Source organism: Narcine bancroftii, chromosome 4, assembly GCF_036971445.1.
Source record: "Narcine bancroftii isolate sNarBan1 chromosome 4, sNarBan1.hap1, whole genome shotgun sequence".
NCBI lineage: Eukaryota > Metazoa > Chordata > Chondrichthyes > Torpediniformes > Narcinidae > Narcine > Narcine bancroftii.
In genome coordinates, this window is record NC_091472.1 from 168,923,852 (window position 1) to 168,942,151 (window position 18,300).

The window sequence follows — 18,300 nt, forward strand, 5'->3', positions numbered from 1 at the left end:
AAGAAAATTTTATGTGATATTACATTTTCTATATTATAACATAACAATATAGGAAGTTTGAATCTTGAATCTATAACCATGGCTTGGGTGCTAATTCTGATGAAAGGTCCTGATTGTTTCTCCTGGCTTACCAAGTATCTCCAGTTTTTAAACCATGATGTTATATCTTTGAAGTGAAACACTACAAATCCTGACAACTATCAGGCAGGGTTCACAGCTCCAAGGTTTAATATGAACCTTCTGAAAACCAGAGTATTTTTTTTGTTGAAAGAATTCCCTTTTAAGATGTGACTCGTGCTCTGCACATTAAAGGCAAGAAGTGCATTTTCTCGAGTATGTTGTATTTAGATTGGCTGTAGTCAGGTCATATATTGGGTTGGGATTTGATTTAATAATGAGCAGACTCAATTCTAATTCCTTGTGGATGAATCGGGCTTCCACTCTTACCATCAACAGTCAATTTTAAGATTTATATACTAGAATCCACCAAGTCTGTGACATCTCACTGTGTTGTGATGCTTGGTAATTTCACTCTCACAGATCAGATCATTGGGTTGATATGTCAGTAATGTACAATTTTGTCACTGGGCTCACACTCTAAGTTCAAACCTCTTGGCTGCCATTCTATTGGTGGAAGGTAGGACCATTTCATCTTTTCTAATATTTCCAAATAGCTCTATGCTAGATCAGTCAACCTCAGTGATGGGAAGCCAGTGTCATCTATCTCAGATAAGACAAACTCTGCCCTGCTGAATTGTATGAAATGCTCCTTGCCTAGTTTCCAAGAAAAATCCCAGAATGAGTTACCATTTTACTGCATGGGATCACTTTAAATCACAGTGACATAATCTATATTATGGCTATAATTAAAGGAATGGATTGCCATTTCCATTGTGTGTTACATTGAAGCTTGGGTTTTCTTAATGGATTTGCTCTTTTGTCAGTCAATCAATCAGTGCTAATTGCAGATTGCAATTAAATAACATTTCTCTGCTGTAATTGTAGAAAATATCATGGACATTTTGTTCTTTACTACCTCCCTAGAGATCTTGCGCCGAGAGATATTTCTGGCACTTCAGACCCATTTGCAAGAGTGGTATTTAACAACAAAACTACAGAAACAGCCGTAAGTTGCCCAGTCTTGAATTTTCTGCCTCATTTATTTTTGAAGAAATGGCCAAGCTAGTTTTGTATAAATGTGATACTAAGTTTCTTTTTCTGAACTTCATACGAATAATAAAATAAATAGGAAATTCTAAAAATACACAATTTGTCTGGCAGCATCTATGAAGAGAGAAGCAAAGTTAATGTTACAAATTAATGATATTGTATCAGCACAGAGAAAAGTGTTTCAGCTGGAGAGGAAGGGAGGATTGGATGAAGGTTATGGCAGGGTGGAAGACAGATGAGATTAAATGACAAAGTGGGGTGAAGTGTCAAATGAAGTCAGGATGTCATTCAAGACAAGGAAACAAAATTATTGACTGAAATTACCAAACTACAATGATGTTTATTGTCATATACATTGCAAACATTTTGCACTAAAATTCTTACTTGCTGCAACCATACAGTTTAAAAAAGACTACAATAGTATACATTAAATTCAAAGGAGATGATAACGTACAAAAGATAATAAGCTTTCGCAGTTATCACAGTGGAAGAAAAAGTATGTTACCCTCGTGCAGACAGTCCTTTTTGTGGCATTGGACTGGAAATCCAAAATAAAAGGCAAAAAGTACTGGAAATGCTCATTACCTACAGTTCCTGAAGACTCCTAGGTCCAGAATGCAACATGTAAGCTATTAGAAAATTCTCCCTGCAGGAACATTAAACCCTACTGGACTTGATTATGAGCTTCAAATAATGAATGTTCCTGGTACATTGTTTTTATTTTCAATATTTTGTGTTTGTTCTGCATATTACATGTTGGCAAATCAAGTATCTTACTGACACATCAGATAGCAAAATACTGAAAACCAAATTGATGCCTCACTTTATGGCCTGTCAGATTCAATCATTTAAAGTTCAAATAATTGTGCGAAATTAGCAGCAACTCTGCTACAATTGGACAGTTAACCTTTGAGTGCTGGGCCAGGGATGATCCTGTTGCACCTTACTCAGTGCCTGTGCTACAGGGGATGCAAGGATTCCCTCCTTTGTATACTGTTGGAGCCCTGTGCTACAGGGGACGCAAGGATTCCCTCCCTTGTATACTGTTGGAGCCTTGTATACTGTTGGAGCCCTGTGCTACAGGGGACGCAAGGATTCCCTCCTTTGTAAACTGTTGGAGCCTTGTATACTGTTGGAGCCCTGTGCTACAGGGGACACAAGGATTCCCTCCTTTGTATACTGTTGGAGCCTTGTATACTGTTGGAGCCCTGTGCTACAGGGGACGCAAGGATTCCCTCCTTTGTATACTGTTGGAGCCTTGTATACTGTTGGAGCCCTGTGCTACAGGGGACGCAAGGATTCCCTCCTTTGTATACTGTTGGAGCCTTGTATACTGTTGGAGCCCTGTGCTACAGGGGACGCAAGGATTCCCTCCTTTGTATACTGTTGGAGCCCTGTGCTGCAGGGGACGCAAGGATTCCCTCCTTTGTATACTATTGGAGCCTTGTATACTGTTGGAGCCCTGTGCTGCAGGGGACGCAAGGATTCCCTCCTTTGTATACTGTTGGAGCCTTGTATACTGTTGGAGCCCTGTGCTGCAGGGGACGCAAGGATTCCCTCCTTTGTATACTGTTGGAGTCTTGTATACTGTTGGAGCCCTGTGCTGCAGTGGACGCAAAGATTCCCTCCTTTGTATACTGTTGGAGCCTTGTATACTGTTGGAGCCCTGTGCTGAGGGGACGCAAGGATTCCCTCCTTTGTATACTGTATTGGGGGATAATGTGTCAGATGTGGAGCCAGGTGAAGTGGAAAATGAGGACCAGAGGGACTCTGTACTTGTTCTTCCTGCAGGGAGGATGGGTAATGGTAAAAGTATGAGAAATAGAGGAGATATAGGTCTTGTCCTAATAAATGGCGGTGGGGGTAGGGGGGGGTGTTAAATGTTTATTAAAGAAAGAGGACAAGTTGGATCTCCTAGAATAAAGGCCTCTCCTGGGAACAGAAGTGGTGGAAGCAGAGGAATTGTGAGAAAGGGATCTGCCCTTACAAAAGACAGGGTGGGGAGAGGTATAATCCAGGTAGCTGTGAGGGTCAGTGGGTTTATAATGGAAATCCATGTATAGTTTATCCTCTGAGATGGAAATAGAGAGGTCCCCAACTTTTTCTCTACTGCACTGATAACTGTGTTCATGCCATGTCCTGTCCCCTTACAGAGCCTCATCAACTTCACTGCCAGCTTCTATCCATCCCTTAAATTTACGTGAATGCTTTCTGACACCTCTTTCCCCATTCTCAATCTTTCTCCATCTTCCAGCATCTGCAGGCTTTGTGTTTCTCTAGGGGGTAAGATGCTCACTATTTCAAGCAAATTATTTTCTTGTTCATTCCTTCTTTCAGAGAGGATAAGATCATACTTTTGCACGTTATGATCCATCTTCTGACTTCTTGCATAAACTGACCCTATTTCTTTGCAGACTCCGTGTCCTTTTACCTGGCCAACTTGTGTATTTTTGCATCATCAAAAAATTTGGCCATTGTGCTCTTGATCCATTGACACTAGTCATCAGTATGGATGAAAAATATTTGAGGCCCCAGCAATTGTCCCTGTGACACCCTATCAACTTTAGCAGAGGGATGTCCTGACCAAATTACATTTCCGATATTCATTTTGGCTTCACAGAAAATTACTTCTTTCAGAAGAAATTTTATCATCCCGAATTTTTTTTTTCTGTGATATCTGAAGAAAAAAAGTAAAAAATTTAAGGAGGCCTTAGTTTTTATTGGTCTTCTACCTTCGTTACCAGGAAGTTTAAAAATAAATTGCCTCATTGTATTTATTTTTAGATAATTCAAATGAGTCATTAAGTGAGAATTTATGGTATTTCTGTAACAAATTAATTAATGCTTGATTTTCTTGGACTTGTCAGATCCATAGCTGTGGGAGTGAAAAGCAGTTGGAAATTAGTTAAAACTCCTGTAATCAAATAAATTGTGTGAGTTTACAGATATAATCATCACACATTTTGTGTACTTGCAAGTGAGGAAAGGACCATTACATTTGATCTTTTTAACCATTTGTTTAATTATCTTATTTTGGATAAATCCAGTTCAAAAGTCTGTTGTTTACATCTGGTATACAAGATAACTGTGGAGAATTGCATTTCATAAAGCAAATGAAGAATAAGTTACCAATGGCTTCATTTTATCAACTTCTTCAGTTTCCAATTCATTACAACCTAACAATTAATACAGACAACGTAGTACATGCCAACTCAATGAAACAATTAGCCTCAATTAACAATAAATGGAGGAACTGATGTTTAACTTGGCTCGCAAATGCAGGGATTTAAACTATACACCATGATTTGACAATTTTTGGAGCCCGGTAGTTAATTTATCCCACCATGTCTTTTCCCATCCAAGGACAGCATCTCACCCTAATTCCTTATTATTTCATGATGCCAATGGATATTAAATTAATTCCCCTTGAAGGTTACATCTGATAGTTAACAGCCAAGCACCATTTTAGTGAATTATTTTCACAACGATGAGAATTTCTAAAGGAAGGGAAGGGTAGATTGTTAACAGATCAACATTTAAAGATTTTCCTTTTCCCTTTCTTTACATTTCTGACACTTGTCAATTGCCTCATCAGAGAGCTGTCCCTGACCATAACATATTATAGGGTTTGAATAACAATATTTGATTAAAGTCATATGGAATATTCTTTATCTACTGCCTGATATCACAAAAGTGATATTCTCTTTTTTAAAAAATCTTAAATCTTAAAACTGCAAAATCAGAAACCAATCAGGAATTATTATTTTGGCAAATTGATAAAGATGATTCCAATATGATACTGGAGACCTAAAGACCTGAAAATGTCTCGAGGTGAAGAGATGTTTTAAATGAACAGAGATCAAAAAATAATTCTGATTTAAACATTGATTAATCAAATAGCCAATAGAATTACCATTCAACAACACATGATTTATATCAGCTCTGAACCAGCCTCTTCCTCTACTCCATTACTTTCCACAAAAAAAAGAATTCTGAATATGTTACTTCAATTATCTACTGCAATTGGCTCAAATTACATTTTAATTTAACATTTATAATCAGTTTTGCCAAGATTGCTTTTGCATTATTAACAAACCATGGCATGTACCTATAACAAAGACCATTCTGTTAGAGATAAGAGGTAATTTCTAAATATAATTACAAGAAATGTGATGCAGACTGAATTTAAATGTTTGTGGCTCAGACTCTTCCATTTTGTAATAATTCAGTCCATAGTGAATAACAACTACATCCTTCATTTGGAATTCTAGTGTGACTGTGTTTGACATGCACACACAATTTGCTTTGACTTTATACATTTGATTTCAGATTTAGTACCAAAACAAAATTTGACTGTTTATTGAATCATTAGTGGGCCCTGTATTTACTGTAAATATATTTAATTCCACACATTCCTTCCCTCTCCTTTCCATTGGAATTAAATTCTCAACCCAACATCATTAAGACTGCTTGGCAACAATTGTTACATGAGAAAACGACAAGAGTTCAGAAACCATTAAATGCTATTCAAAAAGCACTTTCATTAGATTATTAATGTGTACAATGTTTAAACTTGTTCTTTGAAATTTCCTGTCAAGTTAATAGATTTTAAAAAATCTAAGGCATTTGTATTTTTGAAAAGGTTTTACTCCTTTTTTTAATCTTGGGCCAGACATTAAAAAAACATTCTAATCCATCTTTACTATTTAGTTGAGTTACTGTTCTGCACTTTCAAAAGAAATATTATATGTGTCAGAGATATGGAAGTGGAGAAGATGGAAGTAGACAAAAAGACAAGGTGGATATTGTTTCAGGTGAAAATGTTTAAATGTGATCTGCAGTTGGGACTGTGCACAGCACAGTTCAAGAAGCCAAGAGGGATCCATTAGACTGAGCTGCCTCTGTCTGACAATCTGCCATTGTACCTATGGTAATGTTCAGACACATTATAATCCAAAAATAACATTATTAATTGCAGTGACCAGGCTGACTTAATGCACCGACCTCTGGGCTGCATGTTTGGATCCTAGGCAAGTAGAGTGCAGCAAGTAAAAATCATCAGAATGCATAATAAATCAAGTTAATTGAAAGGAGTTTTTTCTTTCTAAAAGTAGTGTGTGAATTTATGCATTTTATCATTCAGTAAGGGAGGGAATATGGAGTGATAGATCAGTAATTATTGAATGACAGAGCAGTCTCAAGGCCAGATGGTGTATTTATGCTCGACTTTTGCATAAATGGGTTTTTCTCGATAATTAAGAGTAGAGATCAAGCAGGTTCCCGAATGTTATTGATGGTCAGGAGCATGTGAATCTATAATCCAGGTCTGGTTTTGATTAGGATCATTGCTCTGCCACATTCCACACTTGGCTACGACTGAAACCTCTGCTCTGCTACATTTTGGAGCTGATGCCTTTCAGATGTGAATCATTTGCCTGCACCACTTTTTGATTTGTGGAATCCACATTGCAACTTGCCGTTCCTTCTATGAGATGTTGGTCAATTAACCAGGCTTTAACTCGACCCTCTTACATATGAAATATGTGAAATTCTTCAGCCAGGTTTCAGAAGATAGGTGAGATAAAGGTCTAAAAGTAGATCATGGAAAAGAGGGAATGAATTTGCAGTTGGAATAAAAGCGGAGAATGGCTGTGAGAAACACACACAAGTTGGTGGCACAAGACAGGAAGGTGCATTATGTTGTAACAGAAAATGTGAAATTAATGAAGAAACCGTTACTAAAAATAGTCAGTTTATATTTGGGGGGGAAATGAAAATTACCGCGACTGCTGGTTGGAAAGGCAACGTTTGTGAAGAATAAAGGTTTTCGGCCGGCAGCCTTCGTCAAAACTTGGTCGTTTTGTTTTCTGATGATTAGATATTTTTTGTTGGTAAGAATCCATCTTTGTTTATTTAGTTTTTTGATAAGGAATTACTTTTCTGTAAGTCTAAATTTGCCCTGATGTAACTTCTGATCAGTATATGCGACATCTGGTCGGCACATTTTGCTCTGGGAAATGAACATGTATCAATTTTTTATTTTCACTCTTTGACTTTTTTTCCAACACTAGACAATAAAGAAGACTCGTTTTCCTCACTGGAATGAAATGTTTGAGTTTGAACTGGAGGATGAAAAGGCAATAGAAGAAATAATGCTCACTGTAGAAGTCTGGGATTGGGATATGGTGGGCAAGAATGATTTTCTGGGGAAGGTGAGTTTCCACTGTTTGACTTGAGACTTGTTTATTAATACTAAACAGAACATTAATGAGGGTGGTGTGGATGACATTTGCTGTCCCCCACAGAAAACTTGCATTTATAAATCATATGTTTGGCTACTCAGAATGTGTCAATGAGCTTAATTAGGTTTTGTGGTTTATAAATATTCTATCACAGAAGTTGCTTCAGGTGGTTTCACACACTGAAAGTTCAGAAAAACATCAAAGATATTGCTGTATAAAGAACATGAGTGTACCCATCTGCTGAAGTATTGGTATGGATATTTGTTTCTGTTCTGGGGCAGCTCAACCCTTCAAATCCAGCATAATATCCCAAAATGTGCCACCATTGTAAGGAAATGGGCAGAACTTCATCAATGCATGAATGCATTTGTTAGAGAAGATGTGCTTTCAGTGGTTGTGTTTAGGTGAGCCCCTGTGTTCCTTTTCAAAGACCTGGACTTCAAAATAGGTTCTGCAAAAAATGTCTTATGTTTTTACTCCAGTGATTTAATACCGCTGCAGAGTTAGAGAAGAGGAAGAAAGTGTTGAGTGATGAGGGGGAGGAGGAGATTATTGGCTGAGGGCAAGGGGGTAGTGGGAAATGGATCACAGTGTAGGTGATCAGATTGAGGCTAGAGGATCAGGCCCAAGTAATGTGGAAAGAGTTGCCAGCTGGAAATTGGAGATGGGGGTGGGAAAGGTTGAGGCATAGATGGGAGTAGGGCCCAAGGAAATGACTGAGGTGACGGAAGACATATCAGGGAGAGATTCATAGGATGGTAACTCGGCAAGAGTTGTGAGTGTGGCTGGTTAATGAGGGACCCAACTTAATTATAAATTAATGAAAGAGTCTCTGTCAAGGAAACCTAGCACATAGGGTTCCACCAGCAGCCCAGGTTAGATCAGCCCTCCAGTTGGGTGTGCTTCAATATTTTCAGGCCTCTGTTACTTGTGGTCGTAGTAAGTGCTTTAGAGTACTCTGCAATTGTTTGTGTCCGATGCAACTCCATCGGAGTTGGGGGTGGTAGCACGGTTACCATTGTGCTTAGCAGAGTGACACGAGTTTAAATCTGCCACTGCCTGTGTGTATTTTCTCTCTCTGACCTGTGTGTGGTTTCCTTGGGTCCTCCAGTTTCCTCCCACCCTCCAAAATGCACGGGAACGGTAGATATAATTGGGCAGCATGGATTTTGTGGGATGGAAGGGGTTTCTACCATGCTATAATCATGAAAAATGAAGAAGAAAATGTCCAGAGACAGTGCATAAAGTGTTATGCACGTGGAGGATTCAAACTGATTTCCCAATATTAGCCTGTGCTTCTCCCAAAGTTGGGTTCACAGACTGCCAACCACAGACCATAGATCATGAGTCGGTTTCAGCTTCAGTCTGCTGCAGCTACCTTCGGAGGCACATGAGCATTTGAGTGAGAATGCTTGCCTGGAAATTCATCTTAGGCACTTGCAATCTATGTACTCTAGAGAATTGTCAGTGTGCTCTGCTCTACCACTGAAATTCAGTCTGCAGAAGTCAAAGGGAGGAATTTCACAGGAATAAAGTGATGCACTGATACACATGCACCTATTACTGCTGGCAAGGACTGGCTTTCATTCTGGTTTTATCTTCAGGCCAAGAATGAGAGGAAATGTATCATGATTCTCAGCAAGAGATACAGCTGTGTTCCTCTCTGTTGAGTCAGTGGATCCTTTCTAAATTTAAATGGAGATCTATTCATGTTTATTTGGCAGAGGGCTATTGATTGTGATTATGTGAAACATTACTGATGTGTTTGTTTGCATTTTTTCACCAATTATTTTGATTACATATTGTGGAGCAAGAGTGGGAATGTAGTGTATTGGAGTTTTTAAATCCTGTTAATCCTTTGAGTGTTGGGCAAAAATTTCTGGAAGATGAATTGATCTGTTAGTAGTAATATACAGTTCATTTGAATTAAACAAAACACCTGATGTAGGCCCAGGCCCTCACCCTTTTCTTTCTGTGTGGCCTGCTGTGGTTCTCCAGCACATTTGTGTACTGCATAATACAGGTCACGGACAATTGCAAGGAGAATATTCATTCATTCTCTCCCCAAAGTAAGAGAACGAGGAGCTGGAGGAGTTCAACGAGTCAGGCGGCATCGGAGGAGGGAAGTGGACAGTCCGTGTTTTGTGGCATTCTTCATCTGGATTGAAAAGCAGAGGAGGGATAGCCAATATCAAGAGGTGAGGTGGGGGTGCTGGGTAAGTCCTGGCAGGAGGAGCTGATCCAGGTGAGGAAAGGTTGATTGGCAGATAGGGTCAGCTGGGTGAGGGAAAGGTGGAGATAGTGACAGAGACTGGGCTGCAGATAATGGAATGGGGAACTGGGGATAGGGGGCAGTGGGTGGACCGTGTGGGTAATGTGCAAATGGAGAAGTTGGAAAGAAGGGTGTGTGAGAGGATCTGGGTAGATTATGGAACCTTTGAACACTACAGCACAGAAAACAGGCAATTTGGCCCTTCTAGTCCATGCTGAAACATCATCCCACTGACCTGCACCCATTCCATAACCCTCCAGACCTCTCCCATCCATGTATCTATCCAATTTATTCTTAACATTTGAGCATCAGCCTGCATTTACCCAGTCAAATGGCAGTTCGTTCCACACTCCCACCACTCTCTGAGTCAAGATATTCTCCATAATGTTCCCCTAAACCTTTTCCCTTCCACCCTAAAGCCATCTCCTCTCATATTTATCACTTCTAGTCTAATGGAAAGAGCCTACTTGTACTCACTCTACCTATACACCTTGAAATTTTGTAAATCTCTTTCAAATCTCCTCTTGTTCTTCTACGCTCCAAGGAATAAAGTCCTCACCTGTTTAATCTTTCCCTGCAACTCGACTCCTGAAGACCCAGCAACATCCTAGTAAATCTTCCCTGCACTCTTTCAATCTTACTGATATCCTTCCTGTTTGGCGACCAGAACTGCACGCAATACTCCAAATTCGGCCTTACCGATGTCTTCTACAACCTTACCATAGCATCCAACTCCTCTACTCAATGCTTTGATTTATGAAGGCCAAGTTTCCACAAGTTTTCGTCACAACTCTCTTCACCTATGATGCCACTTTCAAGGAATTATGCATCTGTATTCCCAGATCCCTTTGTTCCTCCTCTGCATTCCTCAGTGCCCTTACATTTATTGTAAATGTCCTACCTTGGATTTTTCTTCCAAAATGCAATACAGCACACTTGTCTGCATCAAATTCCATCTTCCATTTTCTGGCTCATTTTTCCAGCTGGCCCAGATCCCTCTGCAAGCTTTGAAAGCCTTAATTACTGTCCACAATGCCTCAAATCTTAGTGTCATCAGCAAACTTGCCAATCCAATTTACCACATTATCATCCAGATCATTGATATAGACACCAAACAACAATGGTCCCAGCACAGATCCCTGAGGCACACCACTAATCACAGACCTCCAGTCTGAGAAGCAATTATCCACTACCACTCTCCGTCTTCTCCTATTCTGCCAATTTCAAATCCAGTTTGCAACCTCTCCATGGATTTGGACATTCTGAACTAGTCTTCCAAGTGGGACCTTGACAAAGCCTTATTAAAGTCCATGTAGACAACATCCACAGCCTTTCCTTCATCTAATTCCTTAGTAACCTGCTGAAAAAACCTTAAGGTTAATTAAACACAAAGCCATGCTAACTATCCTTAATAAGCCCTTGGCTGCCCAATTGCTTGTAAGTCAGATCTCTTGGAAAACCCTCCAATAATTTATCTTCTAGTGGCACCAGGCTCACTAGCCTGTAATTTCCTAGTTTACTTTTGGAGCCTTTTTAAAGCAACTGAACAACACGAGCTACCTTCCAATCCTCTGGCACCTCACCCATGGCCAGACATTTTAAATATTTCTTCCAGGGTTCTGCAACTTCTGCACTAGCCTCCCTCAAGGTCTGAGCGAATGTCATGTCAGGCCCAGGGGATTTATCTACCGTTATTCGCTGTAAGGCAGCAAGCACCTCTTCCTCTTCAATCATGTCACTACTGCCTGTTTCCTTTCCTTCCTTATACACTATGCCAGTCTCCTGAGTAAATACTAATGCAAAAAAACTGTTTAAGATCTTCGCATCTTGTGAGGCTCCACATATAGACAATCACTCTGATCTTCTAGTGGACAGATTTTGTCCGTTATTATCCTTTCACTCTTAACATACTTGAAGAAACCCTTTGGGTTTACCTTCACATTATCTGCCAAAGCACTCTCATGTCTTCTTTTTGCCTTCCTGATTTCATTCTTAAGTATTTTCTTACATTTTCTATACTCTTCTAGTACCTCATTTGCTCCTTGTTGCCTATACTGGCTATAAATGAACCTCTTCTTCTTACCATATTGCTAATATCCCTTGAAAACCAAGGTTCCCTTTGCCTTTTAAATTTTCCTTTAATCCTAACAGGAACATGCAAACTCTGCATTCTCAAAACTTTGCTTTTGAAGGCCTTCCATTTACTGAACACATCCTTGCCAGAAAACAACTTACCCCAATCCACTCCTCCGAGATCCTTTCTCATTTCCACAAAATTGGCCTTTCTCCAATTTAGATTCTCAACTCAAGGACCAGACCTATCCTTATCCATAATTAACTTGAAACTAATGACATTATGGTCACTGGACCCAAATTATTCCTCGACACATACTTCTGTCACCTGACCTGTCTGCTTCCTTAATAGGAGATCAAGTATTGCATCCTCTCAAGTTGGTACCTCTATATATTGATTTAGAAAAGTTTCCTGAACACATTTGACAAAATCTGAGCCATCCAGTCCTTTCACAGTATGGGAGTCCCAATCAATATGTGGAAAGTTTAAAATCTCCCACTATCACAACTTTCTGATTCTTATATTGGTCTACTATCTCTCGACAGATTTTCTCCTTCAATTCTCTCTGACAATTGGGCAGTCTATAATACAACCCTATCAGTGTGGACACACCTTTCCTCATTCCTCAGCTCCAACTCTATGGGCTCTGCAGACTAGCCATCTGAGCTGTCGTGTTTAAGCACAGCTGTGATATTTTCCCTGACTAGCAATGCCACTCCTCCCCCTTTCATCCCTCCCCCTCTATCATGTCTGAAAAAACAGAACCCCGGAACATTGAGTTGCCAGTCCTACTCCTCCTGCAACCAAGTCTCACTAATAGCGATAATGTCATAATCCCACCTGCCAATCCGTGCCCTAAGATCGTCTGCTTTTCCGACAATACTCCTCGCATTGAAATAAATACACTTGAGAAGATTTGTATCACATACAATCCTTTGATTTCTCTCTATACTTGCAGTCCTTGCAAGACCTTTATCCTCCTCCACCTCACTATGTACTCTAACACTCTGGTTCCAATCCCCCTGCCGATCTAATTTAAACCCCCCCCGCCCCCCCCAGAGCAGCACTAGCCAACCTACCCGCAAGGATGTTAGAACCCCTCCAGTTCAAGTGCCAACTGTCCCACCTTCCCTAGAACAGAGCCCAATTGTCCAGAAATATGAAGCCCTCCCTCCTACGATGTCTCTTTAGCATTAACTTCCTATTTAACTTCCTATTTCTAGCCTCACTAACATGTGGCATGGATAGCACTCCTGAGATCGCAACCCTGGAAGTCTTGTCCTTCAACTTTGCACCTAACTCCCTAAATTCTCTTTGCACGACCTCCTCACCCTTCCTACCTATGACATTGGTCCTACATGGACCACGATATCTGGCTGCTCACATTCCCTCTTGAGAATACAGAGAATTCTATCTGAAATAATGTGGCCCTGGCACCAGAGAGGCAACACACCATCAATATCAATCTCTCCCACAAAACTTATCTGTCCCCTGTCACTCACTTTTGCTCTCCTCTTTACCCTCTTTCTTTTCTGAACTGAGGGTCTATTCTCAGTGCCAGAGATATGACCACTACAAATTCTCCCTGATAGGTCATCCCCACCAACAGTATCCAAAACAGGAATGGTCACAGGGGTGCTCTGCTCTCTCTGTCTAGTCTCCTACCCTTTCCTGACAGTCACTCAGCTACCTGCCTCCTAACATTTGAGGGCGACTGTCTCCCTGAAACTCTTCTTTATCACCCTCTCTGCCTCTCAAATGATTCTGAGTTCACCCAGCTCCAGTTCCCTAACTCAGTTTGTCAGGAGCTGCAGATGGATGCAACTTTTGCAGGTGTAGTCATGAGGGACAATTGTGCTGTCCCAGATTTTCCACAATCGGAGCAATCCACTGGCCCAGCTGACTCCATTATCTACTCCTAATTCAATTAAAAGATTAAATTACCTCACCTGGTCTTACCTCACTGGAAGCAAGTTCGCCCTCAGGCTGCCGAAGTCTCTTGAGCCAAATCCTCAAAGCTTCACTTGGCCACTCAGACACTGACTCCTCCTCTTGAGCTTCCCTTCTTTTTATTTGTCCCAGCCAATTATTTCAAGTACTCACTCCCTCATATCAACACTCTGTTTAACCCTACAGTTGCCACCCTTCTTGAAACCGTTCACTCATCAATGCTGGTTCTCACCACTCACCACTCTCCCAAGTCCCTTGCTCCTCTTCTGTCTGCAACAGCCCAAGAGAATGCAATGGCCTGAGTTAGCGCTCCTTTTAAAACCGTTCACTCACCTCGGGTGCTTCCCTCCACACCACAGTAAAAAGAAAGAGAGGGGTAGTAAGATTGTTACGAGCCCAGAGGACCCCAAAACCCAGCAGCGATTTTCACCAAGGAAAATGGTTACTTAAACAAAAGTTGCCTTTAATTATCTTTAAACATGAAAACAGAATCACACTTTAACTTATTATGATTGACTTAACGAACCTAACTTAACCCCCTTCCAATTCTAAGTGCACGTGTATGTAATATGTGTGTAAGTTCAGGAAAGTTATTTGGTCCACAGTCAAATCTCTCTTCTCATTCCTCCAATTTCACTGTTGCAGGCAATTCTTAAACTCGGTACAGAATTTAACATTTATAAAGTTCACCAGGCTTCGGTGCTTGAAAGGTAAATGGTTACCACTCAGGAAGGTTCTTGTCGGTTTTCAGAGAGAGATTTGTTGTTTGCTGGACACCCACAATTGACTGATTCCTTTTTAATCAGCCACTTACCGAAGAAACTTGCCCCCTCAGGGTTCTCCAGATGATAACCTCTTTCTTTCAGGTCACCACAGATTTCCTTTTTGTTTCCCTTATTCCAAGTGAAACATTAGACAGCCAGTCCTCTCCTCTTGCATGAACCACAAGGACTTTTACCAGGCTGAAATAAGCACTCACAACCCATCTTCCAAATGGGATTTTCCACAAGCTTGCCAGCTTGTCCTGTTCCAGTCCCAGCTGCTGCTGCTGCTGACTGTAGCACTGAATTCTCTCTGAGAGAAAAAACCTGTTTGCCTCTCTCTCTCTAGGCACTTCCAGGTGGCCAAAATACCCCGATGTAAAGCCACATTTTCTATCCCTATACAGCTGTCGGGAGGCCACCTGAAAGAGCAGGAGATGCCTCCGAGGCACACTTTCCAACCCTTCTCTGAGAGGGATTATCACCGGAGCACTGGAGTCCCCCTAGGCACCTGAATGCAACCGCCTGAAAGTGGCTGCTAAGGGGATGACAATCAGCTGGTGAGCACCTGACAGCCCCCTCACCGGCCCCGATGTCCTGCGCCGGCCGCCCCGGCCCTGATGTTCCAAAGGGACAGGAGCTGAAGTCCGCTCCGAGGCTCCTCCCGTGCAGCTGTCCTTTTCAGGTGGCCAATGTTGCGCTTTTAGCACCACCACCTGAACGACCGTCCCACAGGTCTGAATCCGCTTCTGCAGGCGCATTCTTGGCGGAAAATGCACCTGAAGGCGGATTCTGCTTGCAAAACTACATGACCCTCCTGGAACAGTAAGTTCCACTCCAGACAAACTGTGGCTCCAGCAAGTTCTTTCATCTGTTGCCTTTTTGGAAACAACAATCCATTAGTGAAGTCTCTTGGGCACACTCCAAAGCTTTTGCAAAGACTCTTGTTGCTGACATGTCTAGCATGAGCAGAGCTCCAGTATTTTAAATAAGATCTGTTTTAAAGTGTTTATATGTGACCTACACTAAAAACTTGCCCCAATTTATCTCCCAAAAACATATCTATATACAATACAAACACAACATAAACTGTCACAGGATGCATCGATGGAGGTGATAGAGGGGATAGAGATTTGTGTGATATATCATGCTGTGTGTGCCACCTTCTGCAACTACTTCCAATCTTGGGCAGAGCAGCTCCCATATGATGCACCCAGCTAGGATGCATTGGGTGTACCATGTAGATGTTGTTAAGGGGCATGCTGAACTTACTGATCCTTTTAAAGAAATTCAAATGTTGGTCTGGATGATGCAGGAAATATTGACTCCAAAGAACTTGAAGCTACTATCTCCACTTTGAATAACTGATGTAAGCAAAGCACGCAGGTTTTTTTGAATATCAATATTGCCCAATTTAAGTAATACTCTTCCTTCCCAATTTCCCACCGAACTAGCTTGTGGGACAAGTTCCTCAACAGCATAGCTCCATCTTCCCCCAAATCCCATGATTGCCTAAGAGCTACCAATCTCAGTTTTAAATATTGACTATCCTCAGGCCACTGCATTAGAGAATTTCTACCAACTGATCATACCATTTAAAGAATTTTCTCCCGACTCCTGTCATCCATCTTTTCTCTAAGACTCCACCCTCCCAATTCTAAACTCGATAACCCAAAAAACTGCTTCCCAGCATCTATTCTTTCAAGGCATCAGTGAATGTTACAGTTTTATATGGTGGGATCTCCTCCCATTCCACATAATTCTGGTAATAGATGCCTCCTCCTCAGTCTCTCAATGACTAGAAGTAGTATATGGTAGCATATAATTGATCTAAATCTTGGTTCATAGGTATTGATCTGGAAGTTCAGGCTGGAAGCTTTCATGTAGAATAGATTATTGGTGCCTGGGCATTGAGTGGATTCTCAATTGACTCCAGTTGTCAAAGCTGAGTGAAATAGAATTTCAGTGCTAAAGCTGCTACTTGTATTTAAGTGGGGTAAGGATTGCTTCATTAAGTACTTTCAGATAGGACAAAAGTCCAAATATAAAGACAGAGAACCTCTGCCAAAATGCATAACCACGTACTTCTTTGAATGTGTGGAGGCCTTTTCCGAGAGCATAATCAAACCCCTCTAGGAGAGGGATAATCAGTGGTCCGCAGCATTCTGCCGATTGATCTGAATGTACAGCTGTGGTAAGCGGCTGTTTAGGGGCGGGTTGATGATGCCATCAACCCACGACCCTTCTCCCCACTCATCCCTCTCCCTCCAAGTCAGGGGTGGTGGGGCAGTGGGAGCTGTCAGTGGGGACCGTCAGGGCCAGCAGGAGCTGTCAGCAGGGACCGTTGGGGCCCGGCGGAAGCTGTCAACAAGGCCTGGTGGAGCAGTGGGATGCTGTCAGTGGGGGCCGGCAGGGCAGCGGGAGCCATTGAAGGATGGCCGGTGCAGGCTGGGACAGCCACACTGGGCCGCTTCGGCCTTCAGGGTCGCTCTCTGTGGCTCAAAACACGAAAGAGCAATGGCCATCTTCCCTACCCACAATACCCCATGCAGCTGGAACTGTTCTGGGAACCACAGCAGTTGTAGCTGCTTGGGGGATTACGGGTACGGAAGACAGGCATTGCTCTGCTGCCTTTTTATGACGGGTGGTGCTACGGCACCAGTCGTCCCGCCTCCGTCGGATCCAGAGACGCTTCTGAATATGAATGGGACGCTGGAGCAGCCTTTTAGGTCTGAAAAGTAAATTCTTAATTTTCCATCCGCTCCTGTAGCCGATCTCAAAGTGGAGGCCTGACGTGAAATCACCTTTTGTATAAAGTGAGTTAGCTTTAGAAATTAGATGGTTATGTTGATTGATTCTACACTCAGAAGTGGCAAGGCAAACCCATCAATTGTGTATAAAACAGAAGCAATGAATAAGAAATGAAGTTTCTGTCATAGCATATAGCTCAATGAATAACTAAATGAATATCACTGGATTAGATAAGTGTATTTTTGCCTCTGTTTTAGTGGACCAGTTGTCTGATTCTCTTCACCTCTAGGGATGGAAGTGGTATTTAGCCTGGATCAGTAGACGAGATAAAATTCTGATGCACAATAAAAGAGGGTAATTGTCTTTTCCTATTGGGTATGAAATGAAAGTTTTGACCCAAATTGTGCATTCTGAGAAGCAAATTCGGATACTTCCTCATTTAGTGAAGTTAACGTGTTTGGTTGTTCTCGTCTGATGAATGAGTTTGGTTGAAGGTAGTGGATGTAGGGGTGAAGAAGGGCAGATGAAGGAGTCAGTGAGTGAAATTTCAGTCATAAAGCAGCTATTTGGATTTGATGGACGGGGAGGATGGGGGACTGCTGCAGTTAATGTTAAACTGTAAATCTTATGACACTATGGAGGGCATCCACTCCATTATTGGGGTAGAATGGAAAGAGTTTGAGCAAGATTTTTGTTGCACCTTAGTCATATGAGACAATGAAACGCCATCTTTAGTCACTTTTGCTTAGACCATCACATGAGATTAGTGGCTTAGAAGAATAGCCAAAGAATTTCTCCCATGTTCCTACCACTTGCCTTTATTCCACCTGGAAACTTGCATGTAACCATGGTAACTGAGGATTTCTTTGAAAAGTAAAAACCATTTGAGAATGGATAAAAATCCATTGAGGATGGATATACCCAAAACATCAGCAAGCAGCTGGAGGTAAGGGAAATGTAATTAACCCAAAAATCTCCGGTTGAACGATGGATGAGGCCTAAGAAGCTTATAATGATATAGGGTTATCAGGAGAAGTGCTGCATATAGGTATGTGCACTTGTGGGAAATGCAATAATGTT

General features: G+C 41.5%; 1 protein-coding gene across 1 annotated transcript in view; it reads left to right on the top strand.

Moving 5' to 3' along the window:
- Positions 1-18,300, top strand: part of LOC138761191 (rasGAP-activating-like protein 1) — a 325,463-nt gene that overhangs the window by 102,749 nt on the left and 204,414 nt on the right. Inside the window, exons 6-7 of the mRNA XM_069932922.1 lie at positions 1,045-1,126; positions 7,242-7,382. Of these exons, the coding sequence (XP_069789023.1) occupies positions 1,045-1,126; positions 7,242-7,382 (223 nt within the window). The remainder of the gene's footprint in view (positions 1-1,044; positions 1,127-7,241; positions 7,383-18,300) is intronic.